This window comes from Alligator sinensis, unplaced genomic scaffold, assembly GCF_000455745.1.
Source record: "Alligator sinensis unplaced genomic scaffold, ASM45574v1 scaffold359_1, whole genome shotgun sequence".
Taxonomy (NCBI): domain Eukaryota; kingdom Metazoa; phylum Chordata; order Crocodylia; family Alligatoridae; genus Alligator; species Alligator sinensis.
Genome location: NW_005842577.1, coordinates 78,981 through 88,217, shown reverse-complemented (window position 1 = coordinate 88,217; position 9,237 = coordinate 78,981). Strand labels below are relative to the sequence as shown.

The window sequence follows — 9,237 nt, the reverse complement described above, 5'->3', positions numbered from 1 at the left end:
GGCAGTTTGCAGTGACCCCCTGGCTTGGCAGGGATTCCCTGCCCAGCCAGAGGGTTGCTGCTATGGCCCTATGTTCAGACTGGGGCAGGGGGCTAGGACCTGCCCCTCCCATGCAGCTCTTTACAAGCTCATGCCTTGATAGCCCAATCATGGTACAGGTCTGGGACCTGCCCCAGACTGGGATAGTTTATGGATAGTCCCAGGCTGTGGGAGGAAATCTCCATATGCACCCCATTTGACAGAAGGTAAGAAAGAAAGGTAAAAGGGTAAATAAGTAGGAAAAGAAAACCAATCCATGAGATTAGGGGTGACACTAACTACCCAAGTTCAGGGTTTAGACGAGGGGTGGGCAAAATACAGACATTCTATCCAGCCTGCAGGGTCCCTAAAAAATTTAGAAAATTAATATTTATCTGTCCTTGGTTCCTGTCAAAAATGACAAGAGCCAGGGGCAGTAGGACCCAGGGGAAGCCCCAGTGGGCTCCTGCAACAGCAGGGCCCACCTAGTCCCGCCCCCTCAGCTGGAAGCCCCAGTAGGGGCTTCTGGCCTGGGACCATGTGGCTGCACTGGTGCCGGAAACTCAGGTAAAGGGGAGTGGGGGAAGGGCAGGGGAGGAGCTGGTGCTGAGCACGGGAAAAAGCAGCCCCTCCCCTGTCCCATGGCCAGCACTCCCTGCTGCAGCCACTCACAGTCCGTACAGGGCTGTCCTAAGCAGGCATAGGCAGCCTCAGCCAGGCTGCGAGCAGCTGCAGCGCAGGGCACTGGCCACGGGATGGGCGAGGGGCCGCTTTTCCCCACACTCAGCACCAGGTTGTAACCCACACCTGTTGCCAGTCTGGGCCCTGCACCGGCTCAGGGCTCGCCTGTTGAGGCTGCACCACAGCGGCAGCAGGTGCTCAGCACAGAGGAAAGTGGCGCCCCCGCTTGCCATGCTGGGCAGTGTTTGCTGCTGCTGCCCACCCAGAGCTTGCGTGCTGAGCAGCATGGGGGCAGCAGCAGCAGCAAACACTGCCCAGCACGGCAAGCGGGAGAGCTGCTTTCCTTTGCACCGAGCAGCTGCTGCCGCCGCAGCGCAGCCCCAACGGGTGAGGGCCCAGGGCACATGGCCCAGACTGGCAGCAGGGAGTGGGTTACAAGCTGGTGCTGAGCACAGGAAATGCGGCCCCTTGACCGCCCTGTGCCCGGCACCCCACGCTGCAGCTTCTTGCAGTCCACCTGAGGCTGCCTGTGCCTGCTCAGGACAGATCCGTGCAGACTGTGAGCATCTGCAGCAGGGAGCGCCGGCCACAGGGCGGGGGAGCGGCCACTTTTCCCCTATGCTCAGCACCAGCTACTTCCCTGCCAGCGAGCAGAGGGTCGGGGTTGCGTACTGCCTCCCACCTCTACCGTGGGACTAGGGGGCACTAGTAGTGAGCGGGAGCCAGCAAGAACATGGGGCCCACACTGGTGTCCTGGGGCCAGTGCTGGTGGGGCCAAGAGCAGGGTGGCAGGAGCACGGGGTCCCAGCTGGCAGGGGAGAGTCCTGGCCAGTGGGGGTTCTATGGAGCCGGGCCAGCTCCCCCCTCTTCCTGCTGGTGCAGCTCAGCCCGGCTCCACAGACCCCTGCCAGCCTGTGCCCCACTCTGGGCCCCACCGGTGCTGGCCATTGATTCAGACATTGGTCCCAAGACATTGGGATATTGGTCCCAAGATGGTGACCAGGGAGTGGGGCTCTTTTCAAGGGGTGGGGCTACCCATGCAGCCCTTGACAGCTTGCCAAAACTGGGTAAGCAGCCCTCCGCCCAAAATAATTGCCTGCCCCTGGTTTAGCCAGACTCTATGGAAGCAGCAATGGTATATGTTTCCTCGTTAGCCCTGTCTAATCAGAATGCTTTTCGGGATCAGGAGAGTGCAGACCTAATAGTGATAAGGTGGATCCCAGCTGACACTGGGCTGGCAGATGTAATTGTAAAGCTTGTTGCACTCAGACTGTTTTTTCCTGATTTCTCCCATTTTAGTGAGCCACAGATAGACAGTGTTTAAGAAGGAATGGCAACTGTGTTTTGATAGGAAAGAATACATTTAAATTACTCCAAATGGAAATATTTCCTCCCATTTATGTAGGATCTTTCAGTTCAATGTTGTGCTAATTAATATGATTTTTGCCAGGTGCCTTGCAGCCCTCCATATTTTAATTCTATTAATTTGCTCAATCCAGTTTGTACCATTGCTAGTTAGTTTTTGCCTTTTTAGTTTTGCATACAGGTTTTATAGTGCAATGATTTGGAGTTTTATTACACATAACAGCTTTTAGCAAAGGTTTCTGTGCACTAATACCTCACCCAAGATAGTTTTAACAACGCTGTGGTATTCCCTTATGTGAGGGCCAAATTAAGGGAATATGTGTACTGCATCTTTCTAATAATTATCAGTTTCTTAGAAGGCTTCTCTAATTACTTAATTTTGCAGAACTTTTTCATTCTAATCATTCTCTTATTTTCTTCCATCTGGTCTCTTTCTTGATTTTAACCCACTTACTGAAAATTGCTTAAAGCCTCATTGTCTTGTATATGATTTTTTTTTCTACCTATAACACTTAATCTTGTCAAGATTAAGATGCCAAGAATAGCTATAAAACCACAGTAATTTTTTATCATTGTGTTCAGACTATAATCCCAAGCTCCCCCTGTACCTGCAAGTAGCAAGGTCCCATGCCTGGGAGCCCCATCAGCTGCTGGTTAATGATGCCTTAAGTGTAACATGACACAGGCCTCAGAAAACCTTCCTGAAGAAAACATTAAAAAAGGCTGTCTCTGTTAAATGTTTCAGATTGGATGAAATAGCATTGTCTGCTGAAATGTCCTGACCAGTACTAATTTCCAGCTTTAATGCTACAGTACTTAGAAGCTTCAAGCTTCGTGCTCGACTAAGCTTCATGCTTGACCAAACTACTTACAAGCTAGTTACTTCATATTGGTGATGTGTTGAGTTGATGCCAATGTACTGTTTGCATCCCTGAAACCTGTACCTTCTGTGCTGCTGAATTTACATTCCTTAATGATGTTTGAATAAGTCAATTTTGATAAAAAGCATTAGCTTGATAATATTGGTATATGTCTACTTTTTCTGCTTTTTCTGTACAGAAAGGGGAATGACACTATGGCTGGGGATAGACATTCAAAAAGCCTGAGCCTGAATTGATTCAATCTTTTCAGGTTAGTTTAAACTGCAAAGCTTGAACTGATTTGCAGGTGGATAGACATTCCCTTTTAATTCCAGAAATGCAGATGCATGCCTGCACTGGCTCAGGCTAGAAGCTGGGGGATGCTAGAGGAGCCCTCCTTCCTCTTCCACAATGCTGAGCTGAGGAGGTCATGGCCAGGCTCTGGCAGGACACTCTGATGTCTCCCCACCCCAACCCAGCAGCCCAGGAGGGAATGTTTATCACCCCTGACTCAGTGTTTATCAACCCATTAAGAAATGAAAGCCTCTCTCCAAGCTCTTTTGTGACAGGGGGCAAGCTCGAGGAAAATTTTGAGTCAGCCCACCCAGTCTTTCCTGCCACGACTTTGCTGATACATTGTACTGGTAGATAATGCGGGAGACTGCCCATTACCAGCCCCAATGCCAAGGGGCGCTATCCGCAGCTCTGAACCTCCCCTACACTGGAGCCCATGCCTCGCAGATGGCATCCAGCTGATACTCTCAACCCTAACTCACTCTCACGACATTGGAGGACATACAGGGATTACTTCGACCCATACACGCGGCCTGTGGCAGAATACCCTCTCTCCCCCAAAACTCCTCTGTCTGACAGTTTGGTTACCATGGTCACTGAAAAGGGCAGACACCTCTGCCCCATCTCTTCAGGTAACCCTGAGTTGTAACCTGAGCTGGATACATTCCTGAGGGAGTGGGGAAACCTGCTCCCTCTGCCTACATGACTGGCATCACATACTTGGTAGGGCTGTGCAAAATTTCACCGGCAGTTTCATTTTGATGCTGTTTTGACTTGTTTCAAGCTCGAAACAGTGAAATTGGAATGAAACAGAGAACTTCAAAACAGCTTCGAAACAAAAAGAGGCAAGTTGAAGCTTTTCAAAATGTTTTGAGTTTTGAAGCTCAAGCTGGGCTTGCCTGTGGGGAAACAGAAACTGAAGTAAGGAGAGGGAGGGGAAGAGGGCGGAAGTGGGGGGAAGGAGTGCTCTCATTATTGACTGTGTAGCTGGCCAGTGACTGTCATCCTTCCCTGAGGCCCCTTCCAATCCTAGTACTCTGGGGGTAGGATGGAAAAACTGCATAAAAGGTGGCATTGTTTGAACTGCCCTGCTTTCTGCCTTGGTGTCAGTTAGTGAGCTGTGTGTTCCAGCAGCTCAGCGTCAGACAACTATGACTCGCAGCACTGATCTTCTAAAGGATTCCCTACTTGCTTAACAAGAGGGATTTGAGATTCAGAATACCTTTTTCTTCGAGGCTTTTTTATTTTATGATATTCATTGATTCATTCTTTTGAATTCTATAATTATATTGGATAGGATTACTGTAGAATTTTATTTATATAGCAAGCAAAATACATTTATATTTTATTTCTATACATTTAAAGCTTTGCAGCATACATTATAGAATTTATATAGGGACAAAGCCATATTTTCATTTACTTTTATACATTTCTTATTTGCGCCACACAACTAACTACACTCTTGCACCCACAGTTTTGAATTTATACAGGGGCTAAGCCATATACTTGCCATTTAATTTAACATTTCTTATTTGCATCACACATACCCCTACTAGTACCACCAATGATCTTGCATCCACACTTTTGAATTTATACAGGGGCTAAGCCATATACTTGCTGTTTAACATTTTGTATTTGCACCAGACACCTACATTAATTTTTATAGGAACGCAAATTCATTTATATACTTGTAGAAAAGGAAGACATGAAACACACCATGAAGCATGGTGGAAAGGTAGGTGGCCACACTGGCCAGCTTTCAGGGAGGGGTAGAAGAGGAGGTAGAGGGAGAGCTGTACGTTTTTCCCTGCACCCCAAAACTGAGATGCAGCCTCTTTCCTCCAGCTAAAAGAGATGAGGCTGCTACAAGCAGTAAGGAGAGGGGAGCAATGCCAGTGCCACTGCCTGTGCCCAAGACTGCATCCCAGCCACGCGCACCAGCCATAACCCCCCCCCCCCACCACCATGCCTTTCAGTGCCAGAGAAAGAGCTGGTGCTGGATCTGGATCTCAGTGCCTTAGCAAGGGAAATTCTGGGGAAGAAGGGGGAATCAGCTCAGTTTGTGCTTGACATCCCTCAAGATTCCCCCAGAACCAGGTCTCCTTCCCCAGAAGGCACTTCGAAGGAGGCTGATGTGCAGGTGGAGGCAAGCGGCTCAGCTGAGTCCACTCCACCTCTTGCTGAGCCTCTGCCTACTGAGGAGAAGGAAAGTGCAGCAACATCCACAGATACACCCCACCGCACCTGCTTAGATCCTGGTTTGATGGAGCAGCTAGTGTTCTTGAAGGTGAACCCCCCGCAGCCTGTCCCTCATCCCCTGATGCCTCCATTTCCATTTTCACTGACTGGCTTTCTTGCCTGCATTGCATGCAAGGCCAGCCTTTGGCTTCTTTCCTATTCCTTCCATCCAGGACCAGGAGACACACCAACTGCAGGTACTTCCTCACCCTGACAAAGCATTTTCAACCTGAAAGATTCCTAAGAGATATTTCTCTAACTATTCCATTTTTTTTCATAATAAACATATAAACATAAAAACACAAGATAAGCCATCACACACCACAAGTAACATATATCCAACACAACATCTTTACTTCTTGCTGCCCATTTCTTTATAAAAAGAAAGGCTCTGTGACAGTTCAGTTTGGCTACCTTAGAACCTGCTGGTGCTACTGGTGCTGACTGCTGAATAGCTAGGATGGCTGATGAGCATGACCATATGACTGTGGCTGACTTGAAAGAGGCGATGAAAGAGAGAGTCCTTCCAGTGAGGAAGGAGCAAAAAAGAGAGGACCTAATTAAGATCCTGTGTAATAATGAGCAGGCCACAAGATCACTTCCACGCATCCATCCAGAACCTACTGCGGGCCCCGAGGGGCCATCCTCTAAGTGGGACCTCCAGAAATACCAGCTGCAGCTAGAACATGAGAAGCACATGCGCAAGCTAGAGCTGAAGTGGATGGAGAAGGTGAAGAAGGAGGCCCAGTGTGAGCATGAAGCTAGAAAGGTCCAGCACAAAGTAGAGGCTGGAAAGGCAAGTCTCAAGCATGAGCATGTGCTTGAACTACTTCAGAATCTACTACAGCAAAAAGCAGACAAGCGCCAACATAAGTAAGAAGCCAAAAAGGACACCCTAGTCTTGAACCTGTATAAACACAGAGAGGATCCAGAAGTGTTCATGAGTGACTTCCTGGACATGGTAACTCACCAACACAACAAAAAGGTGACAGCGGAAGACAGGAAAACCACCCAGAGTAAGGTCACTCAATTGGTTGCAGAGGCAGAGGGAGAGACCCCTCCTGACTGTAACCGTCCTCCAGCCACTGAGGAAACTAGCGACATTGAGGTTGGGTTAAGTGACTGCCCCAGGGAGGAGTCTGGTCAGTCAGTGGCAGAGAAAACCAAGACTCTTGGGGAGAAGTTGGAGGACATCCTTGAAAGTGAAGGTGCACTCTTTACAGGACCACCAGAACTCCCCGCTGATTGCTTAGCCAGGCAAAAGGAGTTCAAACAGGAGGTTCTACAGGACCCCAGCTTGGAGGAACTCTGGCAGATGGGTCAGGAGCCAGAGACAGAGTTCACCCCAGATAAGAGGGAACAGGTGGTCTGGGATTAGGGACTTCTCTATCAGTTGTGGGTACCAAAGAACCATGCTGAGACCTGGGAGTTCCATCGCCAGCTCATAGTACCTCTTAAGTTCAGACAACAATTACTTTCTATGGCTTATGATTTACCTTGTGCTGGTCACATGGTCAGGGAACGGACACACCAGCAGCTGCAGGTGAATTTTTATTGGCCCAGAATTGCCCAGAATGTGACAGACTACTGCAGATCTTGTGAGACATACCAGCAGACAGGCAGAAGTGGGGACAAGAGAAAGGCTCCCCTACAGCCCCTCCCTATCATTGCTCAACCCTTCCAAAGAGTGGGTATAGAAATTGTGGGCCCTCTCAGGCATAAGACTCATAGAGGGAAGAAATACACCCTGACTCTAGTGGATTTTGCAACTCAGTACCCAGAGGCAGTTGCCTTGACCTCCACTGAGGTACCTGTAATTGCTGAAGCCCTGACCAAGACCTTCTTTCAGCTGGGATTCCGCTCTGAGATCCTGACTGACAGGGGTAGGAACTTCCTGGCTGAGGTGATGAAGTGCCTGTGGGAATGCTGTGGGATGAAATACCTCAAGACCACAGCCTACCACCCCCAGACAAATGGGCTCGTAGAAAAGTTCAGTGGCACCTTGAAAGGTATGCTAAAGGCCTATATGGACTCTAACCCCAATGACTGGGATGAAAAACTTCTGCATTTGCTCTTTGCCTACCAGGAGGCACCCCAAGAGTCAACCAGGTTCTTGCCATTCGAGCTGGTGTTCAGAAGGCAAGTTAAGGGTCCTCTTGACTTGATGAGAGAAGAGTGGGAAGGCAAAATCACTTCCACTAAGACTTCCATGGTAGAGCTCGTGCTCAGCTTTCGCCAGAAGGTAACTGATGTGATGAAGGTGGCACGAGACTCCCTGGCCCAGGCCCAGGCCCAGGAGAAGCAAAGTGTCTGGTATGATGAAAAGGCTCGCTTACGTAACTTTGAACGAGGGGATAAGGTCATGGTTTTCCTGCCACTGAAAACAGACAAGCTGCAAGCAGCTTGGGACGGTCCCCATATCATCCTGGATAGCCTGGATGATGTGACTTATGTAGTCACCAGGAGCGGGTCAGACAAGAAGCCTAAGCTAGTACATGTGGACATGCTTAAACCGTATTTTAATAGAAGTAATGTAGTACTCTGGATTTCCTCAGCTTAACGATCACCCGGAGGAGCCAGTCATGTATGACAACAGGGATGGAGGGGCAGGAATAGAGGAACTCCACCTGCCAGATCATCTGCCCTCCCAGGACAAGGACAAGTTACTTTCAGCACTCAAGGGCTTTGAGACAGTGTTCTCAAACAAACCAGGTAAAACGGACCTGGCAGTAAACTCTATAGACACAGGCAGCCATCGCCCTATCCAATCCAGACCATACGCAGTTAATATGAAGATGCAAGAAACAAAGCAGGAGGTCACAGAGATGAAAGAGTTAACAGTAATCTGGTAATCCCTGGGTCAGCCCGGTGGTACTTGTCTGGAAGCAGGATGGGTCCATCTGGTTCTGTGTGGACTACAGGAAGCTAAATGCTATTACCACCCCTGACGCTTACCCTATGCCCAGGATGGACTCTTTGCTGGATCACCTGGGCCCACCCAAGATCATCTCTACTCTCACTGTTCAAAGAATTCTGGCAAATGACACTGGATCTGGACGCCATAGCCAAGTCTGCCTTTACCACACCTGTGGGACTATATGAGTTTACAGTCTTACCTTTTGGTATGCGCAAGTCTCCCGCATCTTTTCAAAGACCGATTAATAACCTGTTACAAGGATCTAAGCAGTTTGCCATAGCTTACATCGATGGCATCACCATCTTCAGTGAAGACTTTGAATCACACCTTATTTATCTGACCACTGCATTAAGTAAGATCAAGCAAGCTGGTCTTACTGTGAAAGCCAAAAAGTGCCAATTGGCACTATCTGAAGTGGTATACTCGGGACATCACGTGGGTGGAGGTCAGATTGCTCCCTTGTGGAACAAGTTCGAGGCCATTAGAGACTGACTGCCCCACAAATCAAGAAGCAAGTCAGAGCTTCCTTGGTCTGGCTGGATACTATAGGAGGTTTGTCCCTGGATTTGGAACGACGGCCGCTCCCCTACATGAACTGACCAAGAAGAGCAGCCCTGATCTAGTGGTCTGGAAGCAGGGGTGTCAGGAAGCATTTGACACCCTTAATGCTGCCCTGATCAAACAACTGATTCTGAAGGCACCATTCCATGATAAACCCTTCTATGTAGCTACCGATGCCTGTGACTCAGGACTAGGAGCTGTACTCTTACAAAAGCACAAAGGCACAGGACACTCTGTGGTTTAATTAAGCTGGAAGTTAATTCCTCGGGAACGGAGCCTGTCATCTATTGAGAAGCAGTGTTT

General features: G+C 48.9%; 1 protein-coding gene across 7 annotated transcripts in view; it reads left to right on the top strand.

Moving 5' to 3' along the window:
• Window positions 1–9,237, top strand: part of LOC102384544 (OX-2 membrane glycoprotein-like) — a 106,224-nt gene that overhangs the window by 18,043 nt on the left and 78,944 nt on the right. For 3 of the 7 annotated variants that reach the window (XR_003096033.1, XM_025214265.1, XM_025214264.1), the window contains exon 6: window positions 3,124–3,195. The exons of the other annotated variants lie outside the window; for them this stretch is intronic. Coding sequence is in view for 2 of the 3 variants with exons in the window: in XM_025214265.1 (XP_025070050.1) it covers window positions 3,124–3,170 (47 nt within the window). In the remaining variant the exon portion in view is untranslated. The remainder of the gene's footprint in view (window positions 1–3,123; window positions 3,196–9,237) is intronic. 7 annotated transcript variants of the gene reach the window in all.